The following is a 21,476-nucleotide window of genomic DNA, read 5'->3' as shown; positions in this document are numbered from 1 at the left end:
CTTCATGCTTATTCCATTTTCTCATGTAGTATGGAAAACATACATTGCACACATAATCTCATGGTATTCATCATGCTTTATCAATCACCTTTTATGGTATATGGAATACACATCATAGACATAAAACATAGCATCTTAAATGAAAAATCATCATACAATCCATCACACATTTCATCTCTCAACATATCTAACATACACACCATAGCATACATGCATTAATCATAAATCATATCTTGTATCTACACTAGTTCGAAGACCAGAGCATTCGAGTGCTTCAATCAATAAGGTGTTTGTCCCTCTTGTTGAAAACTAATACATAATAGAATAATTATATACGTAGTAAGTTGCAAAACAAATTTTAAAATATTTTTCTCGTCTATAATTATTTTCATTTCATAAACATTTGTAGAAATCAAACTCAATAAATTTACTCAAATCAGGCTTTAACTTTACTTATCAAAATAGTTTTGAAAATGGTGTATCCATTAACTTCAATTGAAAAGCCAATCATAGCCTTTCCTTGATGATTTTTTTTTTGAGTTTTCGATTGTTCCTAACACTCAATAATCATAGCAATCAATTTCTAAACTAACAATCTCGAATTAATCATTCTAAGAACCTTCGAAATTTCTTTGCCTTTGACTAAGTCTATTTTCTCTCACTAAACCCATTCTAAAATCAATAAATCTTATACTCTTCTTGAGATGAGCTTAAATGGTTTGAAAACTCACAAACCTTTAACTTTAATGTTCCAACAGAATTTTTAAACCAAGAAACAAAAGTTCCAGGATAAAAAAGACAAGCTTTAACTTTAAAGAACCAAACTTTAAACTATTAAGAATGATGATTTGATGTGAAAATGGGTTGAGAAGGTTTTGAGAGGGGCTTACCTAGCCATTTTGCCCTTTTTATTTTTTCAAAAATAATGTTATCTATCAATAGATTGAAAGCATTTATCGATAGATAGGCTCCAGGATTCTTTAAAAATGTTCTTGAGCTTTTATCTATTGATAGATACCATTCATCTACTAATAGATAGACATCTATCAATAGTTTTTTATTTAAATTATTTTTAAGTTCAAACGAAGAATATCTATCAATAGATGATGAACATCTCTTGATAGATAAACTTCTATAGCTAAAACTTAAGGCAAAACCTTATTCAATTGGACTCCATTTCAAACCAAACCTTGTATATCATTTCAAAACATTAAAACATGAGGTTTTTTAAGTATAAAACTAAGTTTCAAGTATTTAAAACACAAATTTAACTTGCTAATCAAGGATTTCTAACATAGAAATCCCATATTAGGGTCAGGTTTCACACAGTACAATGAGAGCATTGCACAATTAGGTGTGATAAAATGTCACAAATCTCACATTAATAAAAAATAGGGTTAGTCTTAAGTATATAAATATGGACCTTCAACCACCTATTAGGCAGATCTTTTGGGTTGGGAATGTATGTATGTAATTTATAGATTTATATAAGCTCTATTTTCAGAGACTAAAGCCGCACGTAGTTAGACATAAATTCCGACATGTGACGTATTTCACGTGCACACTTATTTTTAATTATTTTCAAATCATAATTATATATAAATACAAATGTTGTTAAAGTATAAAGTTTGAAGTTTAAACAATTCAAAATTTATATATTAATTTATAAACTATTCAATATCATTAAAATTAAGAAAAATATTTTTATGCAAGTCATTCAATATAATTAAAATTTTTATTTACAAATTGGATAAATTAAATAAAACTATTTAAAATGAGAGTTTAAAAATATAACAAACAAATATATTTGTTTTTGTCGGTTAATAGTTTTATCAATAACTATGCTTTTGCATATATATATATATATATATATATATATAATGAAAGTAATTCAATGTCATTAAATTCTTATAATAAAAAAAATTTAAAATGACAATTTAGAATGAAGAGTAGACTTTATCTAATTTAGCAATTGCGTTTACTTTTTACTTTTTAATTCAAGTAAAAGTTATCTTGAAACTTTTGATTGTCTTAATATTTTTAAATTGCACAATTTTGTCGAATTTGCTCTTAATCAAAGAAGAGGAGGAGAAGATGAAGGAGCTGGAGAGAGATAAAAAAATTGAAAAAAAAAATTGAGAGAGAGAGTTGGGGAGAAAAAAAAATTGTATTTATTAATATTTTAAATTTATTTTTCATAATGATGTGACATCATTTGGTGACATGTAGTGCATTAAATATAAATTCATAATAATAAATAAAAATTTAAAATGATAATTTAAAAATATAATTAACAAATATGACTAATATCGTCAATCAAATATTTTTTAAACAATCTATCTGTGGTATATATTATAGACATAAATTTGTAGATTAAAATATTAAATATTTAATTGATCTCGCATTAAATGGAAAAAAAACCCTTTCCAAAAATAATATTTCAATTATCTTTAATTGATATTATAACCTAAAAGGCGCCTGTTAAAGGAACCTAATTTTACATTTAAAAAAGTGAAGGGATTCCTTGAGATTCCTGTGTCAAACATCCAATCTAATAAAACAAAAATTACAGGACTAAAGTTAATGGCAACCATTTTTCTCAGTAATCGCCATCTTATGTTGAAAAGCTATTGAGCAATTGGTCCATCAAAATTTGATCTTACTGAAACATTTGGTTTTCCACACGCCATACTGCATAATCTGATAAACCTGATTATTTACATCAACGAAAGCAGAAATTTAAAAGGACAACCAAGTTCTCAAATAAATAGTTAAAGAACTACACATATTTGGAAGGTCAACCTCCATGCTCTCTGTGGCATCTATTCTTCATGATAAAGGTACAAACCAAGACCAAATCGAGCACATGCCCTGCAGAAAGCTATTTCTTCCGCTGCAGCAACGGGATCTATGATGTTAATGTCGCTGGATGATACTGTGCCAGTGGACTCACGATGTGCCTGTATCAGAGTTAATACATTAGTTTTTAATGAAGCAAACATGTTTAGAAACAGAATCAGAAATGCGAAAAGAGTAAATTTTCTTCGTTAACATTTCACTCCTCGTATTCATCAAAAAAAAAAAACATTCCACTCCTTGCGTCAAGACCTATAGATAGAGCTAAGAGTTCTCGGGAAAAGATTGTCAAGAATTTTCACAAATCTCAATTACGTAGCCAAGTAGTCTCAAGCAATGGTGTTTCATCAGTTGGATATCCAACGTCCCAAAAGGGAATTTAATATTTCACAAAGTCGGCATAACCAGGAAAGGCTTAACAGCACCAAGTTGTTTACATATCTTAATTAGCAGCCTTCATAAATTCTCCATTTTTCACTTCAATTGATGGAAATATTTTACAATTAATCTTTAACAAAAACTTGAAATTAATGGTCTCATAAAATTGTAAACTCTGTAGACTTCCACTTGAAGAAAGAGGAAAAACAGTCATAATCCTCTTCCAAACTCAGATGGATCATCCCCAAACATGATTATAGTTTAGGCCTAAAAAGAGTCATTATAACAACTCTGTTCTATAGAAATTGTCACAAACCCAACAAAACCTTCGGGGGAGAGAGGAGCAGCTTAAAAGACTAGGATCAAAGAACAAAGTCTGCAGCATGCATATAAGTTGAGGCTTACAGATTTCTTGGATCAACTCCTCTTCTAAGATTAACCGAAAATTAAAAAAATGCATTACATGCAAATGCACGGTGCAATTTGTTTGTAGGGGGTGCTAGCCTTTGCCTAGGTGATACATTTATTAGAAGCTGGGAAGGGAATATCTATTTTGCCCTACCAACCAAAATGAGCACGGCAAATAATCATTTACCTGCTTCCTGTCACTAACATCCAAGGATTTTCATATATTAAATTTGAAATTACAACAGCCATAACAAATTGAATAAAAATTTCTACCATAAATTATCTGATGACTACAATGCACATAAAACGAGTTTATAAATTCTTGAGAGCAACAAAGCAAAACAGGATCTTGGTTGGGCTTGCAAGACCTCAAAATTGGGTAGTTGCTACAAATTGAGAGTGAGCTGACAACTAATGGAATTCCTGAGGCTGACTATTGATGAATTCAATGATAGATCAACAGGTTCTTTTATGCAGGGTTGAATTTCAGTATATTACCCACATGTCCTTAGGATTTCACCCTAATTCATCTCAGATCCATTAGCATTCAAAATGGACCCTTTGCCCCAAAACCCCAAACGCTGTTAACAGATGTTAAAAAATGACTAAAATACCTGTGAGATAAAAAACACTAAATTTTGTCCTTCAGAACCAGATCACACCATTCACTAATCTGTTTGGGGTTCTTCTTCATCCTCTCCAGCCACCAAAATTGAAACTAGTTCCTGATTTAACTAATCACAGATTCTACCCTCCAAAATTACTGGACAATCCACTCATCTAACTACCACGACCAGATCACGAGGGACATCATGAAAAGCAATCATCACTTTAGTTTTGTCTGACCTTTTTGATTGATAAATAACAACTGCTCACACACTCAAATTCTGAAGAAAGCAGCATGAAAGAAAAAATGGGTTCAATGGCAAAACAGGGATTACAGAAATACTTGTCACAGCTTCAACAACACCCCTCGAGAACCAAGGTTTCCCTTTTTTGTTTTTTGTTGCATGCTGAATGCACTTTTGAGATTTATATATTTAAACAAGAAATGAAGTTGAACAGAATTGAGAAAAAAAAACTGGTGCAAGCAATTACGGCTGCAGTTTTGTGAGGGATTAGTGACACTGTTTCTCAGAATCTTTCTGGAATACGCAAACTTCAACTGAGATGCCTTCTTCTCAAAATGGTAAAAGATCCTCTCTTTATTTCGTTTCTTGTTCACTTAACTTTTATTGTATTTGGATTGAAGGTGGTTGATTACCATTTTTTTTATATTTTTTGAAATTACAGGATTTCATTGATGAAATAATGTCCCTTAATTACAGGACCCAGACTAAAAAGTAATCAATCTGGGCACCCATAATGTCGAGACTATAATACAAAACCAGTGCTCAAGTCACCAACCTGAAATATAACATACAATCCTAAGCCCCATACTTGACGGCCATGTGCATCTAGAGACTTAGTATTAGAATCCCATTATATTTCCAGCACCTAGCTAAATCAAGTGGCTGATTACTTGAATTAATCTTTCTAATTCTGCATTTTTATTTTTATTAAATTGATGGATTGGAACCATATTTACCTTAGAATTGCTCTGCTTTAGAACATTAGGTTTAGGAAATTTTACCCAAATTGAGTCTCACTTACAAACAAGCAAGCAAGCACCCAAAAACCCAAAGTGACAAGCAGATTAGCCCAATATCATAGGCAAAAAATCGAAACAAGGAGAAAGCAGGTAATCTCTCATTATTTAGCTTGTTTAGTTTCTGTCTAAGAAGATCTGAGTAAAACTTTGTTGTTTCTGTGATGCAGGAAGGGTAGAGTATAAAATTCATGCCACTTCATTAAGTTAACAGAAACTCAAACAGTGGACTAATGGTAGGACTTATGTATCCTACAAAGTATATAATTTTGGGATGGAGGGTCTCTTTTGAATACTAACGGACTTGAGATGAATTAGTGCGAAACCCAAAGGGTGTGGTGGGAATTTACCCTTTGAATTTTCTTCGGTTTTAATATAGAGAAAAACTATTTAAGTTTTTTCCTGAACTTGGATGGTAGAAGAATAATAAATGTATGGCCAAGGATTCTCTCTTTCACAAACACTTCTCTGGTTATGAACAAAATTTCTGAACAATACCCATTCGCCAAATGCCATATGGGACTTCTGAGGTTGATTACCAACATTATGGCATTTCACTAAACGAAGAGCTCCTGAAGGAGAATTGCTTTTAGGGTTTTATTAGTGTTTATCGTTTAACTAGGGATAATTCAGAATTTGAGTCTATGCTGACTTGTGACAATAAATATATAATGGGAGTTATTTTCCAAGGACTTTGGGTTATGAATTGTTGCAATTTTGAAATATGGAATTTGACTGGTGACAAGAATCATGACTGAGTAAGTGTAAAAACAGTCTAATGGAGATTCAAGAGGTTCAACAAACTAAAGAAACAATTCCACCAGTTGTTGAGATCTTTGAGAAAAAAAGGAGAATGTTGTCACAAAATAAAAGTGAGAAACCAAAGGAGCAAAATGATAAACCATTAAAAGAACTGAATGTACAACCAGCTTTTGAAACTGAAAATGTTGAGAAAATACAGGTTGGAGTTGAAAACTTAGAGACTGGATTTGCCATGATGTTGAGAAAATACAGGTTGGAGTTGAAAACTTGGAGCAAATCCAGTCTCTAAGCAAACAACGATTTTGGGGTGCTACACGGTGAAGATTTCCACTATTTTCATTACTTCAGGTGAGGTCAAGAATGAGATGCAGGCATCTCTGTTCATAATGTTTGTGCCACAAGAAAAGTTAATTCATTAAGAGTGCTGTTCAATTGTTATGCTTGAAAAGTTTTTCTACTCCAACCTTTCAAAATGCGAGGTCAAGTTTTCTTTAACAAGGGGACAATGATGCGTAATGTAAAACCGTTAAAGGAGTTTAAACTGTTAGGCTTTTATTTTGTTGGTTTCTTGTATGTTATGGAAGTTGTTGTTAACTTTAATGGATTTCAGATTTTTAGACTAGTTATTTTATTTTATATCAATTCGCATTTTTCTTATTTTCCAACTCTTAGGGCTTTAAGGCTATATTTAGTATTTATCATCTATATTAGGACTTAGGATTTAGCTTATAAATACCTACGCTATTTCATCTATGCAGCTTTTAATGTCAAAGTTTCTAGCGCTATTACTGTTTTGATTGTCTAATGCAATCAACCTTAGGTTTGACTCCCAAGGAACCATAGTTGTAAACCTTAGGATCCTTTTTTTTTTGGTTTCATTGTGTGATGCAACCAACCTTTAGGTGTGATTCATAAAGAACCCTAATTGTAAGGCTTAGATATATTTTCTCTTCTTTTTTATAATTTTCCTTTTCCTCAAGAATTCATATAAGAAGATTGCAGTAAATCCTAGTGGCCTATCTATCCTACATCACACATCTACTGAAGTCATTATTTCTTGTTTGTACGACAAGACCTTTTTACCCTGCTTTCAACAGTTATTCATTCCTCTTCTCCAATGTCTTCTTGTTCAGATTAGGTTTATTAGTTGTACAACCAAAACCTCCTTCCTCATCAAGGCAATCCCAAAACTCAAAAAGAAAGTTGACAAGTAATAGGAGCAGTCATTCCACATAAGTATAGCCTGATTGAAGTGGCAGCTTAGCCTCACACTCCCTGTTGCTCCCCAAACCAACCAAAGGAACAAGATCAGAGAGAGATTTGCCAATATTCTTGTTTTCAAAAAAATAATGCAAACTGAAAATATGGTTTTTGGTTTCAAACTTGGTTTCCCTCATAATTCGGAAATGAATGTTTAAAAATCCAAAATTTTTTAGTGATTGTGCTTTTCTATAATTACCTAATCTGATTCAGGCTTTTTGGCATGATCTGATTCTTGTTCCTTGTTCTTTACTTTTAAAAACCACCTTGGCTGAAGCTCAGACAAACTAAAGCTCAAGAAGCTAGCTGAATCAAATGAGACAATAAACTTGATTATAATCAATTCAAGCCAACTAAAGCTGGCTTTTATTGAAGCTTAAGCCATGTTGTTCACCAAGTTTTTGGTTTACATCACATGTTTTGCAACCCTACTGAAAACCAGCATCTAGTTTCATATGGCAGGAATATCATGTGCTCCCAGCAAAGGAAGGTGACACTAGTACAATTTCTACACTATAAATGATTCTGTTTTCCTCATTAACGATACTAGGTTTGAACTCTTAATACACGAACATATTGGGATACCAATTCCACAGCATCTTTGATACCCTTATATTTTTGAATTTAGTCAAGACTAGAAGTTGCTGGTCAGCATACCTTAGAAAACTACTTGCCCTATATTGCAGCATAAATAACCACTCAACTTTACAAAAAGTTCTTGCTGTGCTCTGATATAAAAATGGCTTCACGAGTATTCCCAACAAGCCCCAGGTCCCTATCTGGCTATTTGGATGCTTCATATGAGTACTAGTTCCAGAAAAAAGCAAAATTGCATAGCTCTAAGTTCCACTCTCCCATAGAGTTCTCCAACATACCTCCAAAGTAATCAACATCATATAACAGGAAGTCTGGTAACATGGAACTAAGATTGAAAGACACATGGTAATGATTTTAAGCGGCTCAATAGACACATGGTAATGTTTCCTACCAAACACGGTGTCATATGAGGGCAAAGGGAGGGGAAGGGGAACAAAAATTATAAAGTAAAATTAAATTGATTGCAAAGCTAGCATTATGTAAAATTACTAAATGTTTACGGTGAGAATGATGTTCTTAACTTAAAATTCGGTGATCCACTCCAAAATCCATGTAGAATTAGAATATAGAGAAGTAAAAGTGAGGAGAAGGAAGCAGACCTCTCCGTCAGATCCCCGAATCGTGAGTCGGTATACAACAGTGATGGTTCCATTCTCAGCGAATATAACATCACGTACTTCTCCGCACCATCCTGTGAGAAGTATTGAATCAGCGGATTCTTAATGTTTGCAATTCAAAGTGGATATACAAAAGGAAATTCAAGCAAAGGCCAAAAACCAAAGCAAAAGCAAAGAAAGGGGGAAGAAAGGCAAACCAGGGGCATAGAAGCTCAGCATGCGATTGGCATGGTACCTGGGGCGATCAGATGAGATGAGATGAGATCAAATGGATTTTCAATTACGAGATTCAGAAATTCTAAATACAAACGAAAGCCGCCGGCGGTACGAACCAGGGGAGAAAGGTGGAAGCGTTGGAAGGAGGCTTGATGATGTTATCAGGGATACGCTTGTTGAGGTCGCGCAGAATTTCAACCAGAGGGCGAGTGATGCAGGAGGAGTTGGAGGGCGAAAAGGACTTGTCCAGAGGCACCACGTAGTTTGAATTAGGGACTCCCTTTTTAGCATCGCCGCTGCTATTACCGCTGCTGCTGCTGCTGCTGCTGTTGCTGCAATGGACAAGGCCGCTGAATCGCGCTCTCCCCTTGCCCACTGCCGGTAATATGAACCGCCCATTCCTCTTGCTATTATTATTGACGTCATCGCACCAGAGCTGCGGCCAACATTGCGAGAGGAAGACGCTGCCGCTGCGCAATTGCAATGCCATTTTCCCAATCCCGTTCCCGTTTGCTGCCAACTGCCTATTATTTATTCGCTTTGCCAACTACAGTCATACTACACCCACCAACCCCTCTTCAAAACTACCTCCTATTTTTCTTTTCTTTTGCTTGTAGTCTTGTACTATTATAATTTTTAATAAATTTATGTATTTATTAACTAACTAACAAATTTTATTTTCCTTTTTTTCCTTTTCTAAAATTAAAAAAAATCAACATCGTCGTCATCAATTTTTTTAATCATTTTATTTATTGAAAAGCGGCAGGTCATCCTCTTTTGTTTATTCTTCTGGGTAAATATGTCCCTTTCTATTGGTCAGACAAGACTGCAAGGATATTGAATTTTCATGGAGAAAATCTTTTTCTAAATCAAGGATAAGGATGCAAATGTTATTCCTGCAGTCGTATCTTTAAATTTTTTTCCCCTATCGGTGCACTGATTTTTAAAGTCCATGAAAGGTTAGTTTATTTGGTTTGTTTTCAATAGAACAGTGTTAAAACGATTTTTGAAAAAAATTGCTGATCAATTGTATATTACTATGAAATTAATTTTTATTGAATAAATTTGAAAGATTATTGATATAATTCATTTTTTAAATGCACTAATATATATATATATATATTCTTTTTTATTATTTTTATAAATTTAAATTGAGAAATTTTTATATTTGATATTTTGTAGAACTTTTTTTAAAATTATAAATTTTTTGAGAATAGTAATGGTCAAAAGTTTTCGTATTTGTTTTGTTATTTTATTCTTTTTTCCTTCCTTTTTGCTCCTTTGTTTCTTTTACCAAAAATCTAAAATTTATTAGTCACATTAAAATCCAAACATCTAAGATCAAATTTGTATGCTTATAAACTTTTTGCAAAAAAAAATCTTAAATCATAACTTTTTAAAAAATATTTAGGAAAGTAGGTAAAAGAATTAAAGATGTTAGCTTTAAAATGAGTATAGTTTTGATAATGACAAAATAATTATAATTTACTTGAACATTACTTAAGTTATCCTTGACAAAGTCTTGAAATGATTTAGTTCTCATATATTTATTTTTACATAATTACAAGCTTGATTTTGAACTTATTGAACTATATCTATAAGCTTGTCTGTTTTAATTATATGAGTTTATGAACTCTATAATATTTTATCTTTGAGATGTTAAAATTGCAAGTTATATTTACAAGTGGTGAAATTTATCTCAAAGCATTCAAAGATTATTAATCTACACTACCCCAAGCTTGTTTCAAGTCAAGAAACTTAGTCATCACTCAACATTTGATCACAAGAAAGATATGGCCAAGTTACATACTAAAATGTCGAGGAATCTTGAAGAAACAAAGCTCCAATCGATCCTACAGTAAGACAGGCCAATCTTATGGCAGAATGGGCAAAAACGGACAAGGAAACTTGAAAAATACACAACCATAATCGACCTTATAAATTTTGTAGTCGACCTTATGAAAAGATTTATGAAAAATCATGAAGAAATGAAGTCATAGTTGACCTTGACAAAACTATAGTCGATCCTTTAAGCTTTGATGTCAAAATATAAGCTTTTTGGAAATGGATCGACTAGAGAACTTCTATACTCTACTATAGATAACCGTTAGACAAATTTCAAAAAGAAAATAGCTAGTTTTTTACTTTAATCACCTTCAACAATTCCAAGACTTCTTCAATTATAAAAAAGACTATTTAGAAGCATTTCAAAGTGAGGAAGGAAAAAAGAAAAAGGCCAAACTCTTGAGGATCAAAGTCTTGAAAAAAAAAGAAAGAAACCAAGCTTTCTTAAGCTAAAATCATCTTTGTGCCTTCACTCCAATCTTTTCATCTTATATTTACACTTATTGTTAGGCATTCTTCCTTTATTGTACCAAACTAGAAAAATCTACTTTTAAGAGGCACTCTTATTACTCCTTATAAAGGTTTTAACTCATCTTTAAAAAGTTAGTGAAGGTTTGTGGTTGAGATCGGAAAAAACCATTGTATGGGTTGTGCTTACTCTCCATAAAAGGCATTATATGGGTTATGCTTTCTCTCTGTAAAAGGTATAGCAAGTGTTATGCTTACTCCTATTAAAATGCATTGTGAGGGTTATGCTTGCTCTTACTAAAAGGCATTTGTAAGGGTTGTGATTACTTTTGGAAAAAGCTATTGTGAGGGTTTAATGCTTGATTCTGTTAAAACGCACATTTCTTGAGTGGATTTGAAACTCCTTAGCTTGCTTAAATGACATATGTGAAAAATAAAATTTAGATTGAGCAAGGAGAATTTTATGGCAAATAAAAGAAAAACTTACATAGCCGTGAGTGCATTCTTTTCCCTGGATCTCCAGTTGAAAATGAGCGACCTTCTCCTATAAGCATCTATAAGTCAATCAGAATCATTAGTACTATTCAACTAAGAGTCATATAAAGAACAAAAGCTAAAAAGTAAAGTTGAAGAATGCAGAAGAGATACATAACAATGGAACCCTTGTTATATGCAATTCAAAAGATTAAAAGATTAAACCCTATTCAATACAAGGTATAGAGATTTTCAAAAATTACTACAAAAGTCTTAATATTTTACATAGAGAGTTGCAGAGAGAATAATTCAGACTTCCTTCAATTCCTTTTAACTTGCATTAAGGTGTGACTGCCTTGTTTTTAAGCCCTAGTTTGTCTAACTTGATCTTGATGGCTACATCAACGTGCATCTTCTATAAAAGAAATAAATATAATTCAAAACAATTGTCACTAATAAAATCAAAAGAACAAAGTGAGCATAACCAATGAAAATAATAAACACTAATAAAATAATTAAAAAATAAAAACTAATAGAAAACAACTTAAATAAATGCATATTTTAAAAATAAGCTAAAATGAAATCAAACACCAAAACCACAATCAAGAAAAGCCACAAAAACTTAACATGTTAGACATAAGACATGGGTTAAAAATCCCATTCATACTATATTAACAAATGTTCATGCATGAATGAAATTATAAATATATAAACGATCGATGAAACAATAGATCCAAGCCAAAATTGAAAGGCCTAATAATACGAAAGAAACATAGGAAACAAACATTTAGCAATGTGGACCTCACTTTATATTACTTTTAAAGGAATACCTTAAATTTCCTTCTTTCCACAAATTTCTCATTAATCAACCTTGCATAATTGCATTTAATATAAATAAATAAATGAATAAATATTAATATTAAAATTAAAAAAATTAAGAAATTTGAACTTTCAAAGCCAGAGCTATCCTTCTCTTCCTTTTTCTTTATCTCCACCTTCGACACTAAAGGAAAGAAGAAAACATAAACCAAAATTTTTTGTTACACATAAGACATAGCTTAAAAATCCCACTCATAGTATATAAACAAATGCTCATGCATGAATGAAATTATATAAATATATAAATGATTAAACAATATATTGTAGAACTCTCGACTTTTACTTAAGGGTAAAAAAGTAATTTGACCCAAGAGTATAATGGTCATTTCTTGGTAAGCTTTCATCATTAATTATACATGATTTCGTTTATTGATTATAATCTTTTCCACATATTCTTTTATCTTTTGTGGCTTGTTACCTTGGTCGATTGGCACTTTTAAAAGTAGAAATTTTTCTAAGTCTAGAAGGAGGTAAAAATAAGTGATTTTTGTATAAGATTGAATGGGAATAAAAAATGGCGATAATACTTCCTTTGATATTGAAATGGCTTAAAATGATTTTTTCATAATTTTAGAAGTATGTTTGCTTTCGTATATGAAAGCTCAAAATTTAATTTTAGTTGAATTTTTTTGATTTTGTGTTTGAAACCAAAATTTAGATCTTTATTTTTTTGAATTTTTTTATATTTTTATTAGATCCAAATGGGGGTGTTTGCTTATTTACATTAAATATCTTAAGTAATGGAGAGTAAAAAGGAAAAAAAATGCGAACATTTACTTAAACAATATTAAGTGTAAACAAGCTTAATAGGTTTTTCTAGACATTCAGGAGCAAAGGTATCGAGACTTGACCAAGAAGTATTGAGACTTTGCTGCCCAGAAAAGAAAGTCTTGATACCTTCATGAAAAGTATTGAGACTTTGCTTGAAAACTCCCAAAAACAAAATTGTTTTCCAAAAGTATCGAGACCTAGGCTCAAAGTCTCGATACCTCAACCTCAAACTTCAAAATAAGGGTTCAACTTGTTTTTTCACCTTTTAAACCATAAATATGTTGCAAATTCCAAGCCCTATCATATTTTTCATCTTCCTTAGCCACAAGCCACCATTTTCTCAACCCATTTTACTCTCTCGACACTTTTTAAGCTTTAAGTTCTTTTTTTTTTAGGAAAAACTTGATTTCCAGCTTTTAATCTTAATTTCCAACATTTTCCAATAATAATGATTTTGGGTTTTCATCCTAAAATTTGCCTATTTCTAAAAATTTGGTTTTTACCTCAAATGGTAGGTTTCAAGTGTGCTGTGGCTTTGAAAAACTCACTAAGATAATGTTACCACAACCTTAGGTAAATTATAGAGTTGTTTATGGTTGGTAGGATAGATGAGTGAATTTTTATAAAGATTTGACTAAGGTAGTTGAGGATTAATGTCCAAGAGTGCGGTTAGAATATAATTTATGGTGTTAGAAACATTATTAATACTTACTTAAATGATGCTAGGCACAATAGAAAACGTTAAAAATTTTAGATAAGCCAAGTACTCATCTAAAGTCGAGAAAAGGTTTGAGACGCTTCAAAAAGATGAGTGGATACATCACTTTTGAAACTTAGTATGTAAAGTTAAAAGTATGATTTGAATGGTTGACGATGATTATGTGTTTGCCATTACTCTTTCATGAATGCCAATGAGTTATGATTGAGCCTAGGTTTTTGAAAAACTTTTCAATCTATCATGCATATGCAAATATCCTAATATGTAGTAGTTTTCAACAAGGGGGACAAGTCCTTTCAAATGTTTTGTATCAAAACCACCTTTTTAATGAGGTGTGTATGAAATGCTTGGAGCATGCTAAATTGTTATGATTGTGTAATGACAAATTCCACATATTAGGTGAGTTATGAATGACTACATGATGTTTGCATATTGAGTTGTATATGATGTTGTTGCCATATACCACATGAATGAGAATAAGCATATGATGTGAAATATATTGTATAGTATATGAGGTAGTTTCCACATACCCCACGATATGATAATAAGTATAAGTGAATGTTGTGATGTCAAGTATGTAATGTACATTCCACATACCATTTGTTATGAATATAAGGGCATAATCGTGATGCCATGTGTGTATGAAATGATTTGTAAATGATTATGAATTATGAAATGAGTATATGAAGATAAAATGTGAAATGTTTGTATGATGCCATGGTTAATGAAGGTTACTTCGTTAAAAAATCTTATAAGTTAATGAAGGACATGCCATTACCATTTTTTGAGAAAAGGAATGAGGCTAGGATTCCATTCCAATGTTACCATAAGGTAATGAAAGACATTCTATTACCATCTCTTAAGGAGAAAAGAGGAGCTAGGTTGTGATTCCATTTCCCTATTTGCATGTACTCATGTCTAATGGGAGATATACCATTAAGGCCAATGATCGATGAGGGTTATTCTATCTCAATATTATTTGATGAATGTTGATGTTGTAGTTGATTCTATTTAATGAATATGATGTGTATTGTTTTTATTGGTATGATCCATGGAATGTTAGAACAAGGTTCCTTAGTCTATTATAAAGTTAAGAGGTAAAGTTGATCTATGAGATTTGGAGTCAAATAATTCAATCTCCTTGAGTTATGTTCATGGTTGTCGAGCCATTAAGGTAAGTCTCCGTACCATTATATGAGATGATGAATGCATAAGCTAGCCTTTTTTGGATGTGATTCAAAAGGTTTTACATTCAAATTGGTTTCTAAAGAATTAATTGTTTTCAATGTGCACGAAAAATGTTTCTAAGTGTTATTTGGATTTTCTACTCAATGATTTAAAGGAATGGCATTTATTTCTAAAGAGTTTATGAAATTTGTTTGAAAGCATGACTGTTCTTTACAAGTTCATTCCATGCATATTTGAAAGATCATATGTGCATGGTTATTATAAATGCTCTATTTATGCAAAAGTTACACTGACCCCCCAATCAACTCTATAAGATATTAAATATCATAAAAAGTGACATAATACAAACAAGCTAGTTAAATGTTATATACTGGCCTCTATGAATAGTATATTGCAAAAGTAGCACAAAGGCATGGGTATTGTTGCTAACATAATGTTGCACCTACATAAGATGTTTGGTACACAAACAAGGTCTGCTATGCTGAAAGCAATCAACGCTTTTTAAGACTTTAAGTAGAAACCTAGGGGGCCAATTAGAGATTACATGTTGAAAGTGATCTCTTGTCTCAATGAGGAAAAACTACATGGTGTTGAGATATATGTGGAAACACAAATATCAATTATTGTTCATAGCTTGAATTCGTCATTTTCACAGTCTAAATTGGATTGTGAACTGCATACTAGGGATTGCAATCTAAGTGGTCTAATAAATGATCTCCAAAATGTGGAGGAGGTTCTTGATTTGAAAAAGAAGCTTGAAGCACATGTACTTTCCATTTTTGAGTCCAAACCCAAAGGTAAAAAAAAGATAACTTGAAATAAAAAGACTACTAAGGGCTTAGTGGGAGCAAAGAAAAAGCCCATGAATAAAAAGATCGCTTCAAAAGAGAACACCAAAGGAAAATGTTTTCACTGTGGTGTGAAAGGACATTGGAAACAAAACTACAAGATTTACCTTGAAGAAATCCAGAAGAGTACACAAGGTATGGGTTTTTTAAACATGTTAGAAGCTTGTTTAGTGGTTGATTCTACAGATACCTAGATAGTAAATTTTTAAGTCACTAACCATGTTTGTAATTTTTTATAAGGGTTTCAACAAAAGAGAAAATTGAGTAAAAGGCAGTTTTAGATGAGGATGGCAAATGGCACATGTGTTTCAGTATTAGCAATGGAAGCCATTATTTTTCAATTTCTTTATGGCCATAGCTTTTTTTTGGAAAATGTTTATTTCATTCAAGAGACTTCTAGAAATTTGATTTTTTTCTTTTGTTTAATAAAGTCTGATTATTTAGTTTATTTTAGTGAAACACTCACTATTTATTTGAATAAGAATTTTATTTGTTTTGGAATTGTAAGCCATAACCTTTATTTCCTTAAGCCTATGACTTATTCTGCAAATGCTATAAAAGCAATACGATTTAAAACTAAAAGAGTAAAAAAATCAAGCATAAATCAAAATTATCTTTGGCATTTGCATTTAGGTTATATCAATCAAAATAGACTCAATAGGATTATAAAAGATGGTACTCTACCAGACATGGTTAAGGGTCCTTTGCTAATATGTGAACCTTGTATTGAAGTAAAAATGACTATAAGGCCTTTCAAGGCAAAAGGTAACAGAATGCCAAACGTTCTAAACTTGGTGCACACAGATGTGTGTGGAACAATGAATGTTCAAGCTAGAGGAGGGTATGACTATTTCATAACTTTTATTGATGACTAGTCAAGACATGGCCCTGTGTATTTAATGCATAAAAATGTGAATCCTTTGAAAAGTTTAAAGAATTAAAAGCTAAAATTGAAAAGCAACTAGGCAAGCCATTAAAACAACTTCGATCAGATCGGGGAAGTGATTATTTATCAGATGAATTTCAATAATATCTCACTGACAATGGGATAATTTCCAATTTGTCAACACCAAGAACACCACCATATAGTGCTGTAACTGAAAGAAGAAATAGGACTATTTTAGAAACAATTAGATTAATGATGTCTTATGCTAACCTTCCAATCTCATTCTAGGGATATTGTATGTAAATTGCTGAGTACATTCTGCATTTTGCTCCATTTAAGGCTATGTCTAACACACCAAGGGAGCTGTGGATAGGGTGTAAATCATTTATATGTCATCTGCAAATTTGGGGTTGTCTTACACATGTTTTAAAGCCTGAGTCCACAAAGATGGATATCCAAAGGGAACAAGAAGTTATTACTATTATAGTCCTCTAGATAAGAAAGTTTTCATTAGCATGAATACCACTTTGTTAAAGGAAGAGTTTATGAGAAATCAAAAACCTAGAAGTAAAATTGTCTTAGAAGAATTGTCTAATCCTTCATATTTAAGAGTTAATTCTGAAGATGTCAAACCACAGTCTGATTTAAAAGTTGAAATAGAAACACAAGCTAAACATCAAATAGTGGTGCTTTAACGTAGTGGGAAGTTTGTGAGACAACCAGAGAGATACATAGGTTTAAGAGAAAACATGATTGCACTCTCAGATGAACATGAATCTGACCCTATTACATATAAAGAAGTTATTAAAGATGTAGATGCTGTAGAGTGGCATAAGGCAATAAAATCTAAGTTAGACTCCATGTATTCCAACAAAGTTTGAACTTTAGTTGATCCAACTAAAGGAATAAAATCAATAAGATGCAAATGGATTTACAAAAAGAAAAAGAAAGTAAGTGATGGGAAGGTAGAGACCTTCAAGGCTAGACTAGTGGCTAAGGGTTTTATCTAAAGAGAAGGGATTGACTATGAGAAAACTTTTTCTCCGATTGCTATGCTTAAATCCATTAGGATCCTCCTATCCATAGCTACAAATGTAGATGTCAGGATCGCATTTAAATGAGGATCTTGAAGAGTGCATTTATTTGGCTCAACCAAAAGGTTTCATTAAAAAGGGTCACGAGTATAAGGTCTATGAATTGCATAGGTCCATTTATAGACTTAAGCAAGCATCTAGGTCTTGGAACATAAGATTTGATACTGCCATCAAATCATAAGATTTCCAAGAAAATATTGACGAACCCTATGTCTATAAAAGGATACAGGATAAAAAGGTTGTTTTCCTAGTCCTTTATGTTGATGACATTCTACTTATTGGGAATGATGTAAGAATGTTATTAATAGTTAAAGGTTGGCTGAAACAACAATTCAATATGAAGAATTTGGGAAAAGCTAGCTATGTTATGGGGATCAAACTTATAAGGGATCGTACGAATAAGAAGATAGCATTATCTCAAGCATCTTACATAGACAAGATTTTGGCCAAGTTTGCTATGCAAGATTTCAAGAAGGGTTTTATGCCCTCTAGGTATGGAATCAAACTTTCTAAAGAGATGTCACCTAAAACTCTAGAAAAAGTTGAAAACATGAGATGGATTCCATATGCATTTACTGTTGGAAGTCTCATGTATGTTATGTTGTGCACTAGGCTAGATATTTGTTTTGCAGTTGGATTGGTTAGTAAATTTTAGTTAAACCCAAGCATGGAGCATTAGACTACAGTTAAGTGCATTGTTAAATATCTCTGTAAAACAAAGAATTACATGCTTGTATATTCTAGAAATGACTTTGTGGCAATAGGGTAAACTAATTCAAATTTTCAATCTGATGTTGATTCTAGGTTATCAACATCAAGATCTGTTTTCACCATTGGAGGAAGAGCCATAGTTTGGAGGTGTGTAAAGTAATCTTGTATTACAGGCTCTACTATGGAGGCAGAATATGTTGCGACTTGTGAAGCAGCAAAGGATGCTGTATGGCTCTGTAAGTTCCTTATGGAACTTAAAATAATTCCAAATACGGATGAGCTTATTACATTCTATTGTGATGACAGTGAAGCAATGGCTAAATCAAAAGAGTCATGGCATCATAAAGCAATAAAACATATTGAAAGGAATTATCATCTCATTCGAGAGATCATACAACGTAGAGCTATACTTGTGAAGAAAATTTCAACAAAGTAGAACCTCACCAATCCATTCACAAAGACTCTAACATAAAAAAGTTTCGATGCTCACTTCGGAAGCTTTGGAATGAAAGATATGTCATAATTGCTTTAGGGCAAGTGGGAGATTGTTAAGAATTTTGAGAATATAGTGCCCTGGAAAGCAAGCATATTTTTATGTTTAATTTCATTTAATTTATTCGTAATGAAAGTACATTTGATAATAAAATGAAGAGTTTGTTTTAAATAACATTCATTATCTAATTATTAAGGGACCATGATTTTATTCAGATATTAAAAATACATTTATATGAAAAGTTATACATAAAAGACATGTATGTTAATTGAATCTCAAAATTATTCATAGCCATATAATAAAGCTGGTCACTTTATTGTGTTAAGGCTATAGTGTCTAGATTACTTCCAACAAAATGATTGTAATTCACTTCAAAGGAATGATGAGTCTCAAATCATCTAAATGGTTGACTTCAAGTAATGACACTACAACATGAACTGGAGTCATATGAGAATCAAATTTATGTTTAATCATTACTTAAATCATGATCTCACATTTATGCAGTTGCTCATAGTATAATTGAAATCCTAGTGGATAGTAGACTTGTATTTAAACCCCTTATAATCTTTAATATACCATGAGCATGATCATCATGAAGCGCTGATCTAGACTTTGTATTTTTCGATTATAATCAAGATGAACATTTGGGAACATATAACCAAATAATAGAGTTCATAGCATTAATATCACATTTAGTGATTTTAAGAAGATTGGTGATAAATTTGGGCCTAGTGGATTGATGAATTAGCTATTCATCACATCTAGAGACTTAAAAGATTAAATTTAAAGTATGGAATCACTATTTGGATGAAATTTGACACTAGGGGACAAAATTGAAATAAATGGTAAAACGGTAATTTTATCTTTTTCATTGGATGGTTATGAGAGTTCACAATATAAGGTTTTCAATTTGACAACTAATAATTAATATCAAGTATTGAATTATTTCTTGTAATTATAGTTAATCTAAGAATGCACCCATGAGTCTAGAGTGGAGTGATTTAATGGTTAATAAGCTTGAATTATTCTTTAATAAAATTAAGAATAATTCTAAGTTTATTGAAATTTGCAATATCTATGTCCAAATAGATTCTCTACTTAGCTTCGTAGAATTCAACTTGTTTAAGTTGGAATGTATATTTTATTTGATTAATTAAATTATGTATAAAAATGACAGCTTAAACATATATGTCTTAATTTAGACAAGAAAACTTGTTTATCTGAATTTAGACAAGAAAACATATTAGTCTCAATTTAGACAAGATAATATATTTTTGTCTTAATTAAAGACAAGAGTTATCTTAAATTAAGATAATGTTAGGAGGATTCTTGCAAAATGAATCTAGATATCCATGTTGATAAAAAGAGACTCTATCATTGACTATCACTCTTTTATTTATTATTAATTCTTTTAAAATAAAGATAGATAATAATAAAATAAGTTTTATTATTCAACAAAGAGTTTTATTTTATCAAGAACTCTAAATGATAATTAAAAAATTAAATTATTTATTTTTTAATTTTAATTTTGACAATTAAAGAGCATGTTTGATGCTTCTATAACTTTAAATGGATGGTCAAGATTGATTTAAAGGTGTTTGATTTTGATTAAACCTTTGAAGTAAGACTTTTAATAAAAAAAGAAAAGATTGAAAGAAAATAAATGTACGTGCTTTTCTTGAAAAAGTTTCAACCGTCACTTCTCTTCTCCTCCTTTTAACTTTGTTGTATCTCTCTTCCTTTCTCCCATTCTTGGTTGCATTTTTTGAAAGAAAAATAGTCATTAATTTTTAGAAAGAAAAGAGAGACAAAATCAATTGCCATATTGTAGTCTAATATTCCACACCTTGTCTGCTTAAGGTTCAAGTTGAAAGTATTCTTGAAGAATAAGTAGTAATCTTATTTGACCTAAAAATCAATCGTTGGTGTGGTGGTGTTTGAAAATAAATATCTCAAAATAAAAAGTACGTATTTTTCTTATTTTTTAGGATGTGATTATGTTACTCGCAATAAAATAAGAATGATGTGTGTTTCTACCTATGTAATTGGATTGCTTGCTTCTTTTATAAAAGATTTTTTTTTTAAAATTCATGCTTTATACAATCACATTAATCCACTTAAATCCAACTCCCTCAATACCTTGTTGAACTCACCAACTCATCAAGCACATTGAAGGGTATTCTTTGCCTTGCAATTGATTTGAATCAATTTTTTATCTTTCTCGTCTCACTCTTTCCTAGTCTTAATGACTATTTTGCTATCGACTTCCTTATAAAAGACATGTGGACTATCTAAAATACATATTAAACCTCTAAATCCATAGATTGTTTAAATATTTCCATTCTCTTTTTTCAATAAG

At 31.5% G+C, this 21,476-nt stretch overlaps 1 protein-coding gene across 1 annotated transcript; it reads right to left on the bottom strand.

Annotated features, from left to right (window-relative positions):
• Positions 1-2,423: 2,423 nt before the first annotated feature.
• RAD52-2 (cobalt ion-binding protein) lies at positions 2,424-9,331 on the bottom strand. The gene is made up of 4 exons (XM_021419280.2): positions 8,859-9,331; positions 8,724-8,761; positions 8,509-8,600; positions 2,424-2,960 (listed from the first exon to the last, which is right to left on the bottom strand). Exons 1-4 carry the CDS (start codon positions 9,230-9,232, stop codon positions 2,823-2,825), a joined length of 642 nt encoding a protein of 213 aa, XP_021274955.1. The 5' UTR covers positions 9,233-9,331; the 3' UTR covers positions 2,424-2,822.
• Positions 9,332-21,476: the final 12,145 nt, after the last annotated feature.

Source organism: Theobroma umbraticum, unplaced genomic scaffold, assembly GCF_002168275.2.
Source record: "Theobroma umbraticum cultivar Fairchild unplaced genomic scaffold, ASM216827v3 scaffold_44.0, whole genome shotgun sequence".
Classification (NCBI taxonomy): Eukaryota; Viridiplantae; Streptophyta; class Magnoliopsida; order Malvales; family Malvaceae; genus Theobroma; species Theobroma umbraticum.
The sequence above is the reverse complement of the archived record's forward strand: the minus strand, read 5'-3'. Positions and strand labels throughout refer to the sequence as shown.